Genomic DNA, 19,823 nt, shown 5'->3' on the forward strand with positions numbered 1-19,823 from the left:
AGTTTCCGCTAGGCCTGATATCCCAGCGTGCCCTGCATGACCCCTTCCTTTTCCGGTCGGCCATTTCCCCCTGTGGAGGTGGGTTGGAGCGGAGGCCGGGCCTTGCAGCGCTATCCGCCTGCATCCGCCGCCTGGGCGGCCCGCGGGGCCCGGGCCCTGGGCAGCCGGACGCCGGGGGGCCGCCTGCGGCCTGTCGCATCCTGCGGGGAGGCGGCGGAGGCGGCGGGCAGGTGCCGGGCCTGGGGGCGCAGGGCGGCTCGGCTGCCGCTAAAGCCTAGAGCGGGGCTGGGCCGTGGCCTGGGGGCCGCTCCCCGGCGGACGGGGCCGGGCCTTCGCCTCCGTCGTTCCCGGGGTGGCGCCCCGCGGGGGGCTGGGGTTCGGGGGCTGTGCGGTCTGGCCTAGGCGCGCTGGGCTGCAGGGAGCTGGGTCCACCCGCTGTTGCAGTCCGGCCAGCCGGGCCCTCCCTTGCGGTCTCCCTTTCCCGGCTCGTGGGGTGCTGCTGCCCAGGGCTGGGCCCTGACCGGTCTCTACTATTGAGGGCTGCTTTCTGTCACCCGAGCCTGCAGTGAATTGTAGATGTCATTAAACGTGCTCCTTGTGTCTGCAGGGATATAAGCAATCATGGCACCCAGTCGAAATGGCATGATCTTGAAACCCCATTTCCACAAAGATTGGCAGAGACGAGTTGCCACATGGTTTAACCAGCCTGCTAGGAAGATCCGCAGGTGAGATGCTAAGGACAGCTGGCTGCATGTGTCAGTGAGACCAGTGTCTGGTGAGATGGGGATTTGATTGTGTCTACCTGCCCTGTGACATCAAGATCACTTACTTGGGAATTTTGCCCCCTTGTCTCCTGTGGCACGCTGTGGTGGATAGAGAGTGATTAAAAGTTACTGTGGTTGTAATCACAGAGGCCAGTAAAACCGTGTGAGCCATGGATGCCCTGCATGGCAAATTTAATCCTAATGCCTTTAATTACGTCTACAGTCAAATGATGAAAAGTCTCCGGAATCTCTGCACAACATTGATGATTTGCTTGAACCCTTTTTTATCTGATGACTGTAGTTTATTATGAGATTATGTAGTCTGGCCTTGTTCACATCAGTTACTAGATGGACACATTCCGTGCCTCAGCAAGTTTGATCTACTCTCATGTTTCTGTGTGAGGGACTCTGACTGGGCATTTAAAAGATTGTCAGTGTAGAAGTTATGTATCTTATAGAAAAATCCTTTTTTTGACTTGTGATATTTCTGTTTGCCCAGGAGGAAGGCCCGTCAGGCAAAGGCTCGTCGCATTGCTCCACGCCCAGTGTCAGGGCCAATCCGACCCATTGTGAGGTGTCCCACTGTTAGGTACCACACGAAAGTTCGTGCTGGCAGAGGATTCACCTTAGAAGAGCTGAGAGTGAGTATAACTGGTTGGTTAGCGTCTCAGAGTAGAGTGCGCTCACACGCAACAGATACATTCTATAACTCTGCCCAGTGTTGGGTGGGTGTGGAGTAACGTATCCAGCTGTAATTTGGTGTTTCAACTCAATATTTTTTTTTCCCCCAACAAGAGGGTGAAATGAACTCCTTGATAGATTCCCCTGTCTTGCGTAGCCTGGTTATTCTGTTGGTAGCTAGTATATGTAAGCAGCTGAGATTGGTTGTGCATGGGGCTGTTTTGGAATTTTCTAGGGGTGTGTCTTCACTAGCAATGTTAAAGCGCTGCCACGGCAATGCTTTCATGTGGCTGTGTAGTCACGATACCAGTACAGAGAGCTCTCCCCGCACGGTCAAAAAGCACCCCCACAAGGGGAGTAGCTCCCAGTGCTGGGAGCACAGCCTACAGTGGCACTTTACAGCGCTGAAACTTGCAGCGCTCAGGGGTGTGAAAAAACACTCCCCTGAGCGCTGCAAGTTTCAGCGCTGTAAGGTGGCAGTGTAGACAAGGCCTAGATAACACAACATTATTAGCCGGAGTACAGGATGGTGGTCCCTATAGGTAGGTGTGTAATTGCTGTAGATACAGAAAATGGACAATATGTGTAGGATAAATATGAAATTAGAGAATTAGTTAGCTTAAGTTTAGTTAAGAAAATATATATGTGTTGTAAAGAAAGACCCTGACTAGCAATTAGAAGGAAAGCCTTGAAAATAATAAGTTATAAGGCCAGAAGGAATGAAGTAGGGAGGATGCAGAGGGCTGGACTAGATGACCTCTTGAGGTCCCTTTCAGTTCTGTGATTCTATGTCCGGCTCAAAGAATAACAAATGAGGTAAAAGAAAGCTTCTAAAAAGAAGGCCTCTGACCCCTGGGGATGACTGCAGATGGTTTTAAATAAGACTAAGAGAATCTGTCTTAAAATGAGCCAACATGGCCCTTGCCACCCACACACCAGTGTTAAAGCCTGTGTGAATCCAGGGGCAATGGCAAAGCTGTTGAACAGCAAGTAGAGAAGGAAAGGCCTTGGGAAGAGAGGAATTTGTAAATCTTCATCCATGTAAGACTGGAAATAAGGGTAAACTGTCTGAAATTGGTGTTTAACCGAAGTCAGTATTTGGCAATGTCATTACTTGTTTGTTGAAGAGTATAAAAAAGTAAATAAAAAAGTTCATTGCTAATACCTGCCTGGCCACTTTAGAGCCGACCAATATGGGTCTAAGCACCCTGGGTTTAGCCTGTTTGTAAGTATCTTGATCAAATGTTTTGTTACTGTTTGGATGTAGTAAATTATTTAGGCATGTTTAGAGCAATTGTATAACTTTGGATTTAATAAAGGACTTTATGGTTACATTAGTGTTTGGTGGTTTCCCATATTCATATTAATTTCAGGTATTCCAATAGTGTGGGAATGAGCCATGTAGGCAGCAGCATACATCAACACAAGATAGTTTTGAAAATTAAAGGAACATGGTCAACTTGCCAGTTTAACAAAATTCCACGTTTTTAAACCACTTAACTTCAGGAGAGAGGAGGAGGGAATGTTATGGTGATGATGCAGCCTTCTGTACAGTCATCTTATGGGACAATAAAATCAAATGTCTACAGGACTGCTCAGCACCAAGAAATAGTTTGCTTCCTTTGGGTCTCTGGTATTTTTTAGAGACTCATGATGTAAGTGATACTTGATAGAGCATTGATTTGAACCTTAGTAGTATGGCCAACTTCATGAGTCAGGTTGGCATATGTGATTTAAATGGCCCAGTCGCTTGTTACAGTTGGAATTGCACATTGCAGTATAATTATATAAGAACACTTGCTTATTTCCATGAGTGAAAGTGGCGTCCCCTATTCTTTTCCCTGAGGCCTCAGATTTTGTGCCCTCCTTTTGCTATTTGAAGGAGTGTTGACCTCAGACTTGAAAGTTACGTAACATGTAAATTTGTGGTAGATTGAGTCTAATCTTTGACTTTTGGAGATGCCTTATCTGTTGCTGTCCAACTCCTGGGCATAGCACAATTCATATTTCTTAATCACTGCTTCTGCTTCTGATGGGCCTTACAGTCAAATGATGACACTTTCTCCGGAATCTCTGTAGTCTCTGTGATGACTATACTTGAACCCTTTTCCAGCTGATGACTGTAGTGGCTTCACTCAGTAGCACAATGGCATAACAGTCACTTGAACATTGGCATGAACTCTCTTGCTTTACAGATGGCTGGCATCCATAAAAGGGTTGCCCGGACTATTGGGATCTCTGTGGATCCCAGACGACGCAACAAGTCTACAGAATCCCTGCAGGCCAACGTGCAGAGACTGAAGGAGTATCGCTCCAAGCTTATCCTCTTCCCAAGGAAGCCCTCTGCACCCAAGAAGGGAGACAGCTCTGTAAGTACATTGGGTCCTGGAAGCTTTCAGAGGCCTTCTCCTGCTCGGTAGCGCTAAGGTTTGGTTATGACTGATCTTCTAATGCAGTGGCTCTCAAACTTTTTTACTGGTGACCCCTTTCACGTAACAAGCCTCTGAGTGCGGTGACCCCCCCTCCCCGCAAATAAATTAAAAACGCTTTTTTATATATTTAACACCATTATAAATGCTGGAGGCAAAGCGGGGTTTGGGGTGGAGGCTGACAGCTTGTGACCAGCCCCATGTAATAACCTTGGGACCCCTCGGGGGTCACAACCCCAGTTTGAGAACCCCTGCTCTAATGTTCTGGTGTAAAGCGTTGTTTACTTAGATACATCTCCGAATGTAATGTTCCTATATGGGAGGGTTCTTCCACTGGCAAAGGATTGATAGAGCAGCCTAGTCTGCCTTCCGTACATCTGATGGAGGGGTGAGCTTGGGTGTTGGGCAGGGTATGTGCTATAACTTGTACCAGCTCTGTTGTGCTGGGAGCTGGGCCCGGAATGTGGAGTGTGCAGTGGTGACTTAAAGCCACATTGGAGGGGGGGGGGCTGCCCTGAATCAAAGCCATGAGAGCTTTAGTAACTCTCACCAAGTCTGACTTTTGCCTAAGCAGTTGAAATTTAGTGTAAATCAGTTAATGTGTATGGGTGGATAATGAGCCACAGTTTCGGGAGTACTTGTCTAGCTATATGTAAATAATTACAAAAGAGCAATGGGAAAAAATGCAGGGACAGAGAGGTTTTGTCAGCTGAGTAACCTACAGAGGTGGTGAGTTGGTCAATTTTAGGGGAGTTCCACCTATCAACCTGTAAATCTTAATACAGAGAAAACACTTGTATCAGCTAAGGTTCTGAAATTAGGTGGATTTCCATGTATTTCTTTGCTCCAGCTATGTAGGCTCCGTGCTTCCAATAAGGAGGTATATGTAGTGAAATGAAAGAGTTGAAGAAGGGGATTTCTAGGCAACATCCATAGGCTCTATGTGGATGTTCTAGGCATTTTACCTGTATTTAAACATGCTTCCTGCTTAAACTTTCCTAACATGGCATGGCCTGCCAGCAGGAATTGGGTCAAAGTGTGTTAAAACTCTTTCAAACTGGTCAATTAGCTTTTCTGTGACTGCATTCATACTGGCTGGCTAAACTATATAAAATGTGGCTTTATTGGAACTTTTTATCAGTTTAACATATTCCCTAAGCCCACTGTAGAGAATCCTGGAAAATGTCTCTTTAAACCTGGTTTGGGACTGCTGGCGATGTGGATGTGAAGAAGCTGAAGTAGAAACTACTTTATATGCAGACCAAAGGTTTTCCCCTTTCTCCAGCAAGGGCTTCTGTAACAAGGGTTTCCGTGGGGGCAATTTGTGCAAACTTTCCTGGAGTGTCATGGGAATATCACTGATAACTGGTGCAACTAGAACCTAAAATAGTATAGTCCCTTGTGTTCATATCCTAGACGGGTTAGCAAGGCAGATTTAGTTGTGAATGTTTAGCACCAGCACAGCTTTAAAATGGTACAATGAATTTGAAATATAGCCAGTTTCAGCGTGAAATAAAAATAGTTACATTGTTAATTTTTTTGCCTTCTGTTGCCGCATTTCAAAATGTTTCTTTTCCCTGTTATTTTGCATGAGAGCCAGACAAATAGGGGAAGCTGAATGCTTTTTGAATATACAAAATAAACTGCAAAGTAACTTTTCTCTGTTGAGTATGAGAGCCAGAGACTTTACTGGAAACAACAGTAAACTTGACATTTTGTCAGGTTGGTGTAACTTTTTTAGAGTAGGTGTTGTGCTCTTGAACCAGAGCTTTACATTCTTTGTTCCTATTTTTGGTGGGGCCAGGAAAGGCAATTTGGTGGTGGAGTAATGATGATGGATCAGCATCTTGTCAAGCCCTCAGGATGACTTTGCTTCCTTCCACCTCTGTTAACTGAGTATCCTTAACAGGTCACACTCCCCAGTGCAACTGCGAATACTGGGTTCAGCTTGGTTCAGTCTTAAAAACAGGTCTGCTTTAGGCTGGCCCCTTCACAATGCTAGCACGCCCTCTGTTGGAGTGGGAATTAGCACACTTCTCCACGTGTGTGTTTCCAAGTCTCTCCATGTGGGAATGTAGGGCCCTCTCTTCAGTCTGAAATATGGGGCAGAATTCCTGAGCTCCAAACCATGGAACTTTTCCTGTTGAACATGTATTGCTAGATTCTCCAGTCACATCGCAGTGCTGGGGCCTGGCATGCAGGTCTAGTTTTTAGTTAAGATATGAAACTGAAGAGCTTATGTGTTGCTCCAGAAGGTACGTTCCCTAACCCAGACAGCTCCCACAGGCCTGCCACCAAGGGAGCCAGCTTGTCTTGCTGAACTCAGTAATCACTTGTGTCCTCTGTTACACAGCCAGAAGAACTCAAGATGGCAACTCAGCTCTCTGGACCTGTTATGCCAATCAGGAACGTAAGTGAACCTGCAAATCATGCGCTTTGTTTGATTGTTCCAAAGTTAGATACTACTGTGATGTATCTCTAAATACTAGAGAGAACTGACTCAACAAATGGTTTTTTTTCAGTGCTGCATTGTGACACTGCAGTTAAGTTTTGCTGTCTGTAGACTGCAGCAGTTACCTTGAGACAAAAGAACAAGAGCCTGTTAAAATTGATCTCATATTTCTCGTCGTAAAATACTGGGGTTTTTTTCTTTTTTTTAAATCTCAGTATTTTACTGTGAGAGTGTAACTTTAGCAGGGTCTCCGGATTTTTTTGCCACTGCGTAATGAGATGCACAGAGCTGGCTGCTGTAAGCTACACTAAAGTTTTGCCAGTGTAAAAAAACTGAAAACCTGAGTCTTTTAACCAACTGTTGATTAAATTGGAGCTCCTTTGAGGGGGCCGAAGGGCAAGTTCACGGGCTTGAAGTAGTGGCGTGTTTTGTCTGGGGGTAGACTAATGGATGCAGTTTCAGCTCTGAGAATTTGTTCTGAAATTGAGGGTTCTGCCTGAAGCAACTCAGAAATGAGGATGGAAGAGTTAGCTGTCTGTGCACAGCCCTGTGCTTTGGTAATCTAGTCTTCAGTGACCCAGGGCTGGTAGCTCTTTACTAAGTATAAGATGACAAGCTGTGGGTTCACTGGAGTTGGTTCTAGAACAATTGCTGCTTTGAAGGGTTATATTTGATGCTTGATGGTGGTAATCCATGAATGAGTGTAAACTGACAGCGAGGTAAATATCCATCTACCCTGAGGTGGTTATTTCTGGAGTTTCTTCCCTCGCCGCCTCAGTGGTGTGAGCTGACAAATACAGAAGCTGAAAAAAATGAGGCTCCTGATTGAATAGTGTTGCAGGCATGGCCTCTTGCTTTGATAAAGCATCCCTGCCAGTGATGGTGTCCTGTTGCTAGTAGAAATCTTTACCAAAAAGTAACTCTTCTAAACATATCTAAACGTTGAATAGACCAGAGGATTCCAGAGAAGATAGTTACACATTCTGTCTATCTCTTGTTTCTGCTAGGTTTACAAAAAGGAAAAGGCCCGTGTTATCTCTGAGGATGAGAAGAACTTCAAAGCCTTTGCCAGCCTGCGTATGGCCCGTGCAAATGCCCGTCTCTTTGGAATCCGTGCTAAACGAGCCAAGGAAGCTGCAGAGCAGGATGTGGAGAAGAAGAAATGAACTGTTCTCCCTCGAACTGTCAATAAAAGAGTGTAGAAATGTAACCTGGTGTGGTGTCTTCTTAGACCAGATGCAAGGGGATCCGGAATAAAGGAAGATGATACTTTTGACATGAAGCCTATACTTATCAGTGTTTGTTCAGCTACATTCTAGATGTGTGTTGTATAAAAATAAGTTGAACTGGAGTCTCAGCTGGCTCCATAGCTTCTGGGAGGCCCCAAAGTACTACCCAGTCTGTTGAATTTGGAACAAAGAAACAACAAGAGAAATGGATCCCTCCCGCCCCCTAATCAATTACAAACTTACTTTTTACCTGCTCGACGTAATAGCTGTTTTGTTACTTGCTTGTTCCGTGCTTGCTTGGACTCACATATATTTGAGCTTGACTCTTTAAACAACACACACTAATTTTCCCCTCTGTATAAGAATGAGCAGGACATACAGGGACCAGTTAATCTTACCTGCACTGGTGTGTTGTGTGCTAAATGTGCACTGTGAAGCAAAATCCATTCCAGAGCTCTGCTGCCCTGACCCAGCCAGCCCTTCATCTCCGAGCATGGAGAAAATGCAGCAGCTCTAGCATAATGCTGTGTGCTGCATCTGGTAGAAGCAGATAACTCCTCTCACAACTAGATCTTGTTTGTCCTCTCTAAGCAATAACTTGTCTTTCACAGCTAATACTTTTCTCTTCTGGTGTGGGGGGTTGCCTAACTTCCTGCCCCAAACAGTACATGAGGCTTTTCTATGAAAGAGGTGGAACCCTGGGATATTTCTTGCCCTCCTAGCCCCCATATTTCACATGGTTTGGGGTTGGGGAGAAGAGCAAGTCCAGCCTTTCCTAAAGGGAAAAAGCCGTGATTTTAAGGTATTGGAACTGAATAGCTAAACGCCTTCTCTGAAAGAGTTGTCAGTATTTCACTGTGTTAATGAGCTGCCTTCTCACTGCTGCATCCCACTGCGAAAAGGACAGTGCTAAGTAGTTAATAGAGGAGAGAAGCTGGAATCTTATCCCTTCAAAAACTTGTAAAGCTTCTGCGGGGTTTGGAGGGTTATTTGTACAGTGCCAAAGAGGTGCATGGTGCCATAGAGTTCTGTAAGAAACAATTTCCTACTTTTCCTTGCAATTGGGATTAATGGGCCCCAGGAATGAATGAAGAGAAGTGGTTTTGGGGAGAGTCCATTCCTCATTCAGTCGGATTTTCATGTGATTTGTTCTATTGCTGGCTCTCCTGAATGGGTCCGATTTAATGCTTCTGAACACAGGGTGGCCTTGTCTACACTGTGCGGTTTTGTTGACAAAAGTCAGCAGAAATGCTTCTCCCACTGATGTAACTCCTGTGCTATGCCAACATCATAAAACCACCTCAACAAGAGGCATAGGGCTTATGCCGGTGTAGTTAGTGATGCACTGTCTGTGTGGACACACTGTTTCTTACATCAGCTGTTGGCTGATCTTCTTGTCAATTTCGCTCTGCTGGAGCTGTGAAATTGACAAGAAAGCCAGCTTCCCAGGGGGGCTTCCACCCAGGTTCCAGGCTTGGGCTGCCACCCAGGCTCTCCACTCCCTCCTTGGAGCCCTGCTGCGCCATGGGGTCCCAGCTCCCTGCCTGGAGCACAGTAGCCAACTGGACTCCGAACATGGATCTCCCCACCAGAGGCAAGACAGCCTAGCCAGCTCCCTCCCTGCTCCTGGCTGAGGAGCTTCACACTGCTCTCTTTAGCTTTTGGAAGCACCACCAACAAAAGCAAGCTAGTGTGAATATCGGCCACCGCATTAATTCCTGCGCTGGCTGTAAGTCGACCTAGCGTAGGTCAACTTATCTTTGTAGTGTAGACATAGCCTGTGTTATAGAAAGAAACAAAAGGTGCTTTGAGAAGACAAGTGACTTGTATATGCACAGGGAACAAGAATCCACCACTGAAATGCAACCAACCCTGGGATGCATATATGTCCTGGGATGGAATATGTCAACTATCTAACTGCTCCTGACGGGCAGGCTGTGACTATCCTCACCAACAGAATATGCAGGCAAGACTTAAGCAGTAATTACCCAGATTGGAAAGTGGCCAAGACATAAGCTATAAAAACTCTGGTACATAGACATTTATTAAACAGGCTTCTAAGAAATCGTACATTGTCTCCTGCGGTCATGGTGGGAGGTGCTCATCTCGTGTTATAAGCGTTCTGTCAAGCCTAGTGACAGCTTCCAGTGTATATGGGGGTTTAACAGGTCTGGTTTTAAATATTTGTTACTTTATCCATAAAAGTAGGAAAATGAAGGGGCATCTTAGAGTGCAGTTTCTTTCAAAGGGCAAGGTGCAGTTACTCACTGTTGCCACTTGGCGGAGCAAAAACCTCAGTTTAGATTTTCCACTATTACCATTTTTAAAGGTTGCTGTCCTGGGAAGTGTCTCTTTGCCATTTTTCCTACTCAACCGATGTGCTGGGGGCTGTGGCTCAGGGGTCTGAGCTTTGGCCTTGAAAATATTAAACTCCCCAGATGGGTTGGGTCAATCTCAGCAGGGTCTATTTGGCATTTCCTCCTCCATAGGCTGAGTTCCATGCACTTTGCTCAGGAAGTGGGAGTATCTTTCATATAAAACTTTAGCATATGGGATCCAACTCACTTTCAATAGATGGTGAGGCTTATGTTGGTGTGTGTGGCTAATCCTCCACTCAATCTCCACCAGTTTGCTGTGCGCCAGGCTGGCTTGTGCTCTCCACCCCAGAGGTGGCTGCATTGCAAGATTTGATATTTTGAATGTTAAAGTGCAGTTGGGTTGGGTGATGGGCAGTCTGATCAGTGAGGCTGCCTCTCAGGGCTTGTATTCTGTGAAACAGTGCTGGAGGCTGAATGGTTTGCAATCCCTTCAGAAACCAGCAGGTGTCACAAGCAGTTTTCATTAAAGAACTGAAATTCTATCTGGTCCATGTGAATGAGCATTTTAAGAGAGACTTCCCGAGTCTTGTCAGTTACTGACTCTGCTGTCCTGCTCTATCCTGACCCTCTGGCCACCTGCTCTGAGCCAGATGGTCAGGGCATGCCTGGAGTCTTTTATGGAGATTGTTCCTGTGTGATCTGTGAAGCAGAGCTAGACCATTACGATTGTGTGGCGCTCTCAGCTCGGCAAGTGTGCCTCTGAATAAGGCGGGTTCATCTTTTTGGCTGAAGGAACATTAATGTGCCTGCTTCCGTGCAAATCTGGGATGAGCAGCTGCTGTCTTGTTTTCATTCAAGGCAACCTTCCAGTATGAATAGAACTGCAAAGAATGTGAGGGCTTTATAGCCCTTCACAAATGGGCCCTGACTCAGCCTGGCAGGAGGCAGGTGCAGGAAAGTGGGGCCAAGAAGGTAAGAAACGCCAAAGCTCTCGAAGCATGTCAGCAGCGGTGTTGACAGTAGAACCGAGGTGGAGAGCCCCCTTCATATGCCTTATTCAACCATCTTCCCCTGTGCTTGGGCAGCTGCTTAGGCCTGGTGGCAGGGGAGGCAGTACCACGGGCCACTCCACTGTATCCCCCCGGGTAGCCGAGCAAAGGCAGGGTGGTGGGGATGGGGTCTGTGACGGGGCTGCCCATGGGAGCCAGCTGAGGTCACTCAATCAGGGTGAAGTGCAAACAGAATGGGGCAGACAAACTCCAAATGCTGGTCGATATTCCAATACTTAGATTTGCCCAGCCAGCCCAAACCAGCTTCTACAGCCCCTCCCTGGGTACGCAGCCGTCCAAACAACGCAGTGCCCTTAAAGTGCCCAGCTGCAGGCCTCCATCCAGACACACACGTCAAACATAGGATGATAGTCTAAAAAATCTTATTTCATCATAAAAAAAGAAAAGGTCCTTCTGACCCCAAAGGACCAAGCCCCAGACCCAGGTCAAATAATAACTTAGATGTTACCCCAAATACACGCTTATCGTCAATTCTTATGAACTAAACTAAAATTTATTAAAAAAGAAAGAGAGAGTGTTGGTTAAAAGATCAATATACAGACAGACTTGAATTCAGTTCTTGAGGTTCAGATACACAGCAGAGATAAGCTTGTAGTCGCCAAAAGGCCTTTTAGAAATAGCCCATAGGTTATAATCCAATGTCCATATTCAGGGTGACTCCAGTCAGCGACTGGGGATCTCAATCCTATGGCTTAGGGTTTCCCCTTCTTGAAACCCAAAGCAGATCTGAGGTGAAGAAGGATCGTGTCCCAAGGTTTTTATACATTTCCTGCAGCCTTTTGGCCTGAGAAAACAATAGGCTTAACTTTCCTTCTTCCAAACATCCTGGCCATTAGCACAGGGTAATCTGTCCGTTAAACAGTTCAGATACCGGTTTTCACAACCGTCAAAGATACATAGACAATAATACTATTTCACTCAAGTATCTTCCTGTGACGAAGTGGGACTGTTCTTCTGAATACTGTAGGGGTGCCTCAGTTTCCCCTGTGCATTTCTTAAGTCTCTAGGTGGTGGGATAAGCTGCGTGATTGTTGCAGAGCTCTAGAGGGCAGGTGTGTGTAGGGGTCTGGACACAGAGAATGGCTGACACCCTGTCTCCTGGCAACTGGTGGCCTGGACCCTTCCCCCCTGCAAGGTGAGAGCTAAACGGTTGGAGAACAAAGGAATCTGGTGACCTCCTGGCCCTGGGGGAAAGGGACAAAGCCCAGAGGAGGAGGGGCGGGAAAGCGTTTCAGTTTGGGGCTGGCTGGGGACGTGGAGTGAAGTGCAGACATGGTTGTCTGGCTCACTGCCCCCCAAAATGGACCCGCCTGAGGGGTCCTGGTCTCTGTACCTACAAGCTCTGTTTTAGACTATGTTCCTGTCGTCTAATAAACCTCTGTTTTACAGGTGGCTGAGAATCACGTCTGACTGCGGAGTTGGGGTGCAGGACCCTCTGGCTTCCCCAGGACCCCGCCTGGGTGCACGGAGGGGCAGAGGATGCTGAATGCTCCGAAGTCAGACCCAGGAAGGTGGAAGCTGTGTGAGCTTCTTGCCCTGCAGACAGTCTGCTCCCAGAGAAGAGACTCCCCCAGAGTCCTGACTGGCTTCTAGGAAGCAGTTGCAGAGCATTGCCCAGGGCCTCTGTGACACTTCCTAAATGTTAATATTCCTTTTTTGATCTTTGAATCAAAGCTATAGCCATAGACAAGACTTGTTTGCTTACAACACAAGACCTGAGCAAACATCTCCCCTTCTATCTCTAACAATGCAGACTTGCATTTCAAAGCTCTATTCCTTTACAGATCTTCCTAACCAGTCTCTAAAGTACGACCATGGGTCAGGTCAGTCTGTGAGTTAATTAACCCTTTCTGGCCCTGTCTGCTTTGAATGAGATGTTCTATTACACCCAGAATGTCACAGGGCCTTGGCTCCATCCACCCCCCTTCAGCCAAGCAAGGCTGCTGCAATGGTGGGGCGGAGGGAAGAGGCTGGGGACGTTCTGCGTTTGAAGACCAAACCTTTGCCCTGGTGGTGATCCACTTTGGCTCCCAGAGCAATGTCACCAGTGGTCCTGTGGCCCCGAAGGAGTTGTCACTGGGGCACTGCAGGCGGGAGGTCATGGGCTGGAAGCCCTTGCCGTGGGCTTACGCAGCCTTGTCACACGACACTTGCTGGCAGGCTGAAATAGGAACAAGCTGCCTACCCAGAAAGGGGGGAGTTGGGGATGTCGGGACCGGGGCTTTCTGCAGGGAGCTCCATGGCAGACAGGACCCAATCACCCGTGTCACTTAGGCAGGGAAGCCGGAGCAACTTGGGTCCAGCGCCATGGGCAAGGCTGCAGCTGGGCTGCCAGAAAATACCATTTGCACTTCCCAGTCTCTGTACATGACAGGAAATTAATTGAAGCTTTTCAGCTGTTGCTAACTGTGTGTTCTGCTTTTCAGGAGGCACTTGGCTTGCTGTCATGTACTATCTGATTAGCTGGCTTCAGAGTCTCCGGATTGTCAATCTGGGCTTCAGGAAACTGATTTGAAGAGGAAACTGTCGCCTGGTGCAGCAAGCGCTCCCTGCTTCCCCCGTGATACGTGGGAGGTGTGTGGTCTGGCCTGGATGGCCTCCCACACGTTCCACGCTGCAACTACGGGCCTTGCTGACTCAGCCAAGTCACACCAGGGCAGGTTTGAAATCGACGCGCCCTCCTGCGAGTGCTTGTGTGGTCACCGTCACCGTCCCCTTCCCCTTCTGGTATCTGGGCTCTTGGTTTCCTCTCCCTGCAGGCAGGGTTTACATTTCGTTGCCCTGACTCTCCCATTCTGCCCAGCTGCCTGCACTGCTCTCCCCTCCCCAGTCCCTGGGCAGTTTGGTTCTTTCCTCTGCTTTTTGTTGCCACCTTGGAAGCACAGAGTGGAGTTTTGGTGCAGATCCTCAAAGACCTTTTGACTCCTAACTGCCACTGAAATGAATGGGAGTTTGGTACTTAGAGGATCTGGGTCTTTGTACCTAGACTAGCTAGTCCAAAAAACCCTCTGGAAATCCTCTGAGTGTCCTGGGCTGGGCTGCATCCAGTGGCAAGTCCCTGCTTGGAGACACATGAGATCAACAGAGATCTGGGCACTGCTGGGAACACCCTGCAGATGCCTCGTGCTCTTTGCACAGCAGCTGGGGGACTGGCCCTGCTGGCAGACAAGTGTTCATAAGACTTAGCTCTGTCCCCGTCCCCCCTGCCCAGCCTGTGTTCCAGTCCCTTGCAGACTGGGATCTAGCCCTGGCAGGGCTCTCCTTGCCGGTTTGAATGTGGGTCCCTGGAAATGGAGCCAGGAAGTGTCCCGCTTGTGGGAACAGAGCCCGTGGATGTGACTCAGGGGGTAACGTGCAGCTGCAGGTGGCAAGTGCAGCTTTGGGCAGTCTTGTTCCAATCCCTGGGCACCACCCTGAATTTTGGGAAATTTGCCCTGCCATAAATTCAACATTTTGCTGCAGAAAAAAGTCTTTCCAAGCCCAGACGTCCTGCTCCCCTATGCAGAGTGTGCTAGGCTGAGCAGGCTATGACAGTACTCTGCCTTCCTGGGCACCCCTCAAGATGGGACTCTGCTCCCAAGAAGGCATTTTCCCTGGGCACCCTCTGCAGAGGGATAAACCTGTTAGAGAAACCACCAGCCCACATAGAACAACTGATGGGCTGGATGCTCCACCTGTCTGCCAGGGAGTTGGGAGCCCCATGGCCAGCTCCTCAGTGCAATCTCTCTGCAGGAGGCCCTGCACTTCAGGCTGGTGCCCTCTGATTGCTTGGGTGTCTAGCAGAGCCATGCAATGGGAGCAGGGACCCGCGGCCTCCTGCTACGCCCTCGTCCCGTGATGGAGCTCAGCACCTCTGCGTGTCCAGGCTGAGGCTGTCTGCTTTAGGCTCCCCCTCCCCTCGCTGGTTATTAGCCTTTCCCCCCGCTCGCAGCGCAAGGGGTCTGCAGAATGCCCCCCGCCCATGTCTGATTCTCTGTCTGCTTGCTTTGGGGATGGTGTGTGGAAGAGGCTCAGTTTCCCCTCCTGGTTCCCGGGCCGCATTAGAGCTCATGTAACTAGCAGGCACACACTGGCAGCCAGGTTCATTAGCCTGTGTGGGTTCACGCCTTGGAGCGCTGTGGGGGTTCCAGGCGGAGGGAAGGGGCCGAGCTCAGGCAGAACTGCTGCAGTGGCCAATTTGTCTGGCAGCCGGGGTCCGGGGCAAAGGGAAGGCTGCTCCAGCTGGCCTGAGCTGGCACGGCTCCGGCAGCGGGTAGCGGGTGGTGGGAGGCTGGGTTGGCTGCTCAGCACCACTCAGCTTGGAAATGGCGTTGATGGGCGTTCAGTGAAGGGCTTTTCTCGGAAGCCTGGGATATCGCAGTGTCGGATTTGGGCAGAGAGAGCAGGCTGGGGGAGCGGGAGGGACGTCCCCCCGCCCTAGTTGCTTAGCCCAGGCTCAGGCAGCCAGGGAGGGCTAGCAGCACCTCCGGTCACACACGGAGGAGGATTAAGCACAGTGTCTGCTGGCAGTAGGGCTGCCTATTGGGTGACAGCAGCAGCTGCCCCAGTGCAGTGTCCTGAGCTCGGCTGTCCTCATCCCTGGGCTTGTCTGGTCTCGGCCTCCTTACCAGTCTCCCCCCGGCTGCCAGTCGCCCCAGCTCCCAGCCATGGTCCCCAACTTCTCAGAGGATTTGCAAAGGAGGGGCCGAATGACTGACCAGCGCATAGGTCAGGTGTGAGAGGGGGCAGCCCAACCTTCCCAAGCCTCTGACAAGACACGTCCTGGTCTGGGGCGCCCTGCTTCTCGACAGCCTGGCTCCAAGAGCTCAGGGCTTGCACATTTGAATAGGATCTTAATTAAACAATGCCGATTAAACAAAGGAGCCAGGCCTCGATGATGAGGTCTGGGGTTTAATATCATTCTTCACGCAGGAGTCGTACATCTTGTAAATCTTCAACTGGCAATAAACCCCTGCTGGGACTTGGCTTTGATAAAGCAGGGATGGTTTGCACCTTGGGCAGCATACCCCTCCCCAGGGCATCCGGGCCAGCCCCTCTGCACTGCCTGACTCCAGAGACCCCCAGTAACTCCCCTGGCTGCATAACGACTCCAGAGCTGAGAGACCTGCCCAGAGCTGGTGACCCCACAATGAACACGCGGTTCATGGTGGCCCCGTGTCTGCATGGAAAGCAGGGACCATGTGGGTGGCTCACCGTGCGCACGGTGGGGCTCGTCCCCTCCCCGGAGAAGGGTCCGAGCTGGTGTGAGCTCTCCTGCATTCCCCTCTCCCTGTGTGCCATCAGAGCAGCTCTTTCCCGCCTCCCTTGCTCATTCAGAACACCGTCGCTGTGCGACATCACCGCGGCATTGTGTTGTCACCATTCCGTCAGCAGCTCCCAGCTGAGCTTTGAGCCTGCCAAGGAAGAGCACAGGGACCGAGGGGGAGCAGGGGGTCACCGGCAAGGGCTGGCTGCTCCCCCTGGGAAAATCTGAAAGGGGGGGGGGATCTGTCTAAAATGGGCTGTTGTGAAGGCAGGGATCCCAGTGCCCTGTCAGGGGGGCTGTTGATCGTGGGAGCTGGGCACCCCTGGGAGCCCGCAGGCGGGCGGGCTGGTTGGTGGGCACAGCCTGCTGCCTGGTTCCTGTCCAAAGTCTCAACGGAATCAACAGGCTCCGCAGCATGTTCCAGTACGTGTTTCTGCTGCAGAATTTTTGAGCAGTTCCACCCTCAACTCGAGTCGTTCCTAGATTCCAAGATCAGAAGGAACCATTGTGGTCACCTTGTCAGCACAGGCCAGAGACCTGCCCCACGCTACTCCCTACGACAGAGCTCTTCGAAAAACGTCCATCTTGATTTAAACATTGCTAGGGACGGAGAATCCACCCTGACCCTGCGTAAGTTGTTCCAGGGGTTAATTACTCTCACGGCTGAAGAAGCAAGCCTCGTTTCCCGTCTGAGCGCCTCGTTTCCCGTTTTCCTTCAGAGATTCTTCCTCCAACCCACATCAGCTTGAGCCTTTGCTAACTGCCCTCAGTGGGCGCTCGCCAGCCAGGGACCTTGGGCAGTGGGAAGTACCGAGGCAGTGGGGCCTGTGTGGAGGTGCCTGGTGTGAGGCCCAGGCCTGCTTTTCAGAGGAGCTGGGCAGGTATCTTGAGGTGGCACCTGAAATCTGAGCTTTCTAGTGAAAACATTGGCCTAAGTGCCTTACCCAAGGTCATGCAGTGACTCAGTGGCAGAGCTGGGAATGGAACCCAGGAGTCCTGGTGCTGTGCTCTATCCGCGGCACTGGGCAGCGTGAGCCTCTCCGGCGCTGCCCCATTGTGCCAGGCTCAGGGACTGAAAGACCAAGCTCCCTGCCTGCTCTGGATCTCTTTCCCTAGTGGAATTTACAGGGAGCTCAGTGCCTCCAGCCTGGCAGCCCAACCCCTCTGCAGTCCCCTGCTGTTGCTCGGGGACAGGGAATGCCCCTTGCATGAGCAGCACTAGGTAGTAATTATTAGTCCTTGGCACCAACCTGGCCAGCAGCAGCAGGGAGTCAGCGTGGCTGTGTCCCCCTTGCACAGAGAAGGAAACTGAGGAAACTTGGCCACATGCCAGAGAGCAGCCTGGCTAGCAGGGCTGGCAAAGCTGTATGCCCAGCCCTGGAGCTGCCATTCCCGCTCCTGCGCCAACCTCCCTTTCCCTAACAAGCTGCTGCAGCGAGTGCAGGTGTGGGGAATTCCAGAGCAAAGGGGGACCCCCTGACCTGACTACCCTGAAAACCCTGCCAGCTCCCAGCTGCTGGGGGAGCCCAGGGTGAGATTTGGGTGGAGCTTGGGGTGCCTGGCAGAGGAGGGACTATGTGGCCTGTCCCCAGCTATGCTGAGCCACATCACCCTGCTGGTTCACAGGGTTCATTTAGTTTGGGACTCGTCACTTCTTCCCAGCTGTTGGTGCCAGGGCAGCCTGCCCCCTCGTGTGGCGGGCTGGGGGGGACCCAGGCAGGCACTGGAGACCGAGCACAAGAACCTGCCTCTTCCAGAGCTGACAGAAGGCCCCTTCTGTAAGGCAGCTGACCCGAGTCCTGGGCAATGAGGCCGAGGTGCCAAGCGCTGTGACAGGCGCTGGGAGGAAGGTCATTTCTGCAGCAGCCATGTCCCCTTTGCCTGATTACAGCTGTTCCTTTTAATTAACCTGCTGGCTGGCTCCCCTGGGAAGTGGGGCCATATGCCAGCGTCTCCAGACACCAGCCTGGCCCAGGCAGGCGGCAGCTTCTCGAGCGGGCCAGGGATGCTGCAGGAGCATCTTGGCACCAGTCCCTCTGGCTTCCTGCTGTAACAACCCCCCTGTACCGAGCGGGAGTGGGACACAAGGTCAGCCAGGGGCAGAGCCAGGAGGCCTGAAACCCCACCCCAACCTCCTCCCGGTCCACAGCTTTAGCCAGGAGACCTCCCTTCTCCAGCTATAAAGCTCCCACCCCTAGTTCTCTCTTCCCTGCTCCAGCCCTGCGTGAGTGCTGGCTCAGGCAGGGTCCTGGCAGTACCTACTGCAGGGAGACGCCCACGGTCAGAGACTGCTGGCCCCGCTGCCCCTGCCTGCTAGGGACTCCTGCTTATTGCCTAGAGCCCCGGGCGGTGGGAGAGGTGGGACCCCCTAGCAGGCAGGGGCAGCAATGCATAGACCAGGTGTCACCCAGCCTTGCATCTGTGCCCGCTTCCCCGCCGGCCTGCTCTGCTTGTGCACCAGCAGGGAGGGGCCCTGCAAAGGTGCTGGGGCATCAGGCCTGGGGTTTCTGTTACTAGTGAAAGCAGGAAAAGGCCCCGGGTGGGGCTGGGAATGGGGCAGGGAGTTTCCCTCCTCAGTCACTGCGCACTCAGCTGGAGCCAACCCACTTGCTAACAGCCGATGCCTGTTGGCACCCCGTGTGCAAGGGGTCAAGGGGCCTGGACCCATGTGCTGCGGACTGGCAACGACCCCTCCCACACACTGGCCCCTCGCTGAGCCATGGTCCATGACCTCCCTCTTCCCCCCACTCAGCCCCCCTTTCCATTGCAGTCCCATGGCTGGGAGACTGTTCTGGGCATAAACCAGAGCCATGCATCGCAGGGGCTGTCAGGCCAGCCCCGCTCGCTGATGCCGAATGCCCACAGCCTCCCTTGGGCGAGGGCGGTTTCCAACTCCCAGGCGCTGAGCGTGCTCCCGGTGGGATTCTGCATTTCCAGTGGAGGGTTTACTAGCAGCCTGAGCTTTGTGCTCTGAAGCCAGGCGGGGAAGGCAAATTAAAGGCAGATAAAGATCATTTTATCCGCAGAAATTGGGCCATTAGAGGCTGTGCCTGAGAGATCTCTGCTGAGCTGGGGACAGAGGGGGGCCCTGCCTGCCCCTGGCAGGGATTCTCACAGGCAGCCATCAGGCTGATGGGGGGCTGGCAGGTGGGGGGAGAGGAATAGGAGCTGGCTTCTGTTTGCCCAGTGCCATCCTGGCAGGGCCCTTCCTCAGGCCCTGTGCCGGCACAGCTAGGCTCCAGTTCCGGCCACAGGTCCTTCAGCTGCTGTCTCCCCTTTGGCAGAGGCTCCCTGTGCGCGGGGCCCTGGCTCTGGTCTGTCATTGGCATGAACACAGACCCAGCCAGCTCAGAGAAGGGGAGACTGGTGCAGAGGCAGGCTGCAGGTGTGGGGAGGGGGTTCTCTTGGGCCACACCCACATTCCCAGAATGCAACGGAGGGTCCTCTGGGTGCCTCGGAGCTGGTCCTTCGGGGGCCCTGCCCCGCTTGCCGGACCATCCCCTGCCCTACCACGCAGCCCTCACGGCTGGGCCCCAGTCCTGTGCTCACCGTGCCCTGCGGTGCATTTCCCAGGCCCTCAGCCTCTGCTGGAGTTGCTCCATTCTGGAGGGCGCAGACTGCCCTCCCCCACCCCC

General features: G+C 51.3%; 1 protein-coding gene and 2 non-coding genes across 3 annotated transcripts; all 3 read left to right on the forward strand.

Annotated features, from left to right (window-relative positions):
- The first annotated feature begins 3 nt into the window (after positions 1–3).
- RPL13 (ribosomal protein L13) lies at positions 4–7,536 on the forward strand. The gene is made up of 6 exons (XM_073308305.1): positions 4–78; positions 608–725; positions 1,264–1,405; positions 3,641–3,814; positions 6,228–6,284; positions 7,334–7,536. The coding sequence occupies exons 2-6, from the start codon at positions 622–624 to the stop codon at positions 7,490–7,492; spliced, it is 636 nt and encodes a 211-aa protein (XP_073164406.1). The 5' UTR covers positions 4–78; positions 608–621; the 3' UTR covers positions 7,493–7,536.
- On the forward strand, positions 993–1,074 carry LOC140896571 (small nucleolar RNA MBII-202). The gene has a single exon (XR_012154581.1). It is a non-coding gene; the product is annotated as a small nucleolar RNA MBII-202 (small nucleolar RNA).
- On the forward strand, positions 3,496–3,581 carry LOC140896572 (small nucleolar RNA MBII-202). Its single transcript, XR_012154582.1, has one exon. It is a non-coding gene; the product is annotated as a small nucleolar RNA MBII-202 (small nucleolar RNA).
- Positions 7,537–19,823: the final 12,287 nt, after the last annotated feature.

Source organism: Lepidochelys kempii, chromosome 12 (assembly GCF_965140265.1).
Source record: "Lepidochelys kempii isolate rLepKem1 chromosome 12, rLepKem1.hap2, whole genome shotgun sequence".
In the NCBI taxonomy this organism is placed as follows: domain Eukaryota; kingdom Metazoa; phylum Chordata; order Testudines; family Cheloniidae; genus Lepidochelys; species Lepidochelys kempii.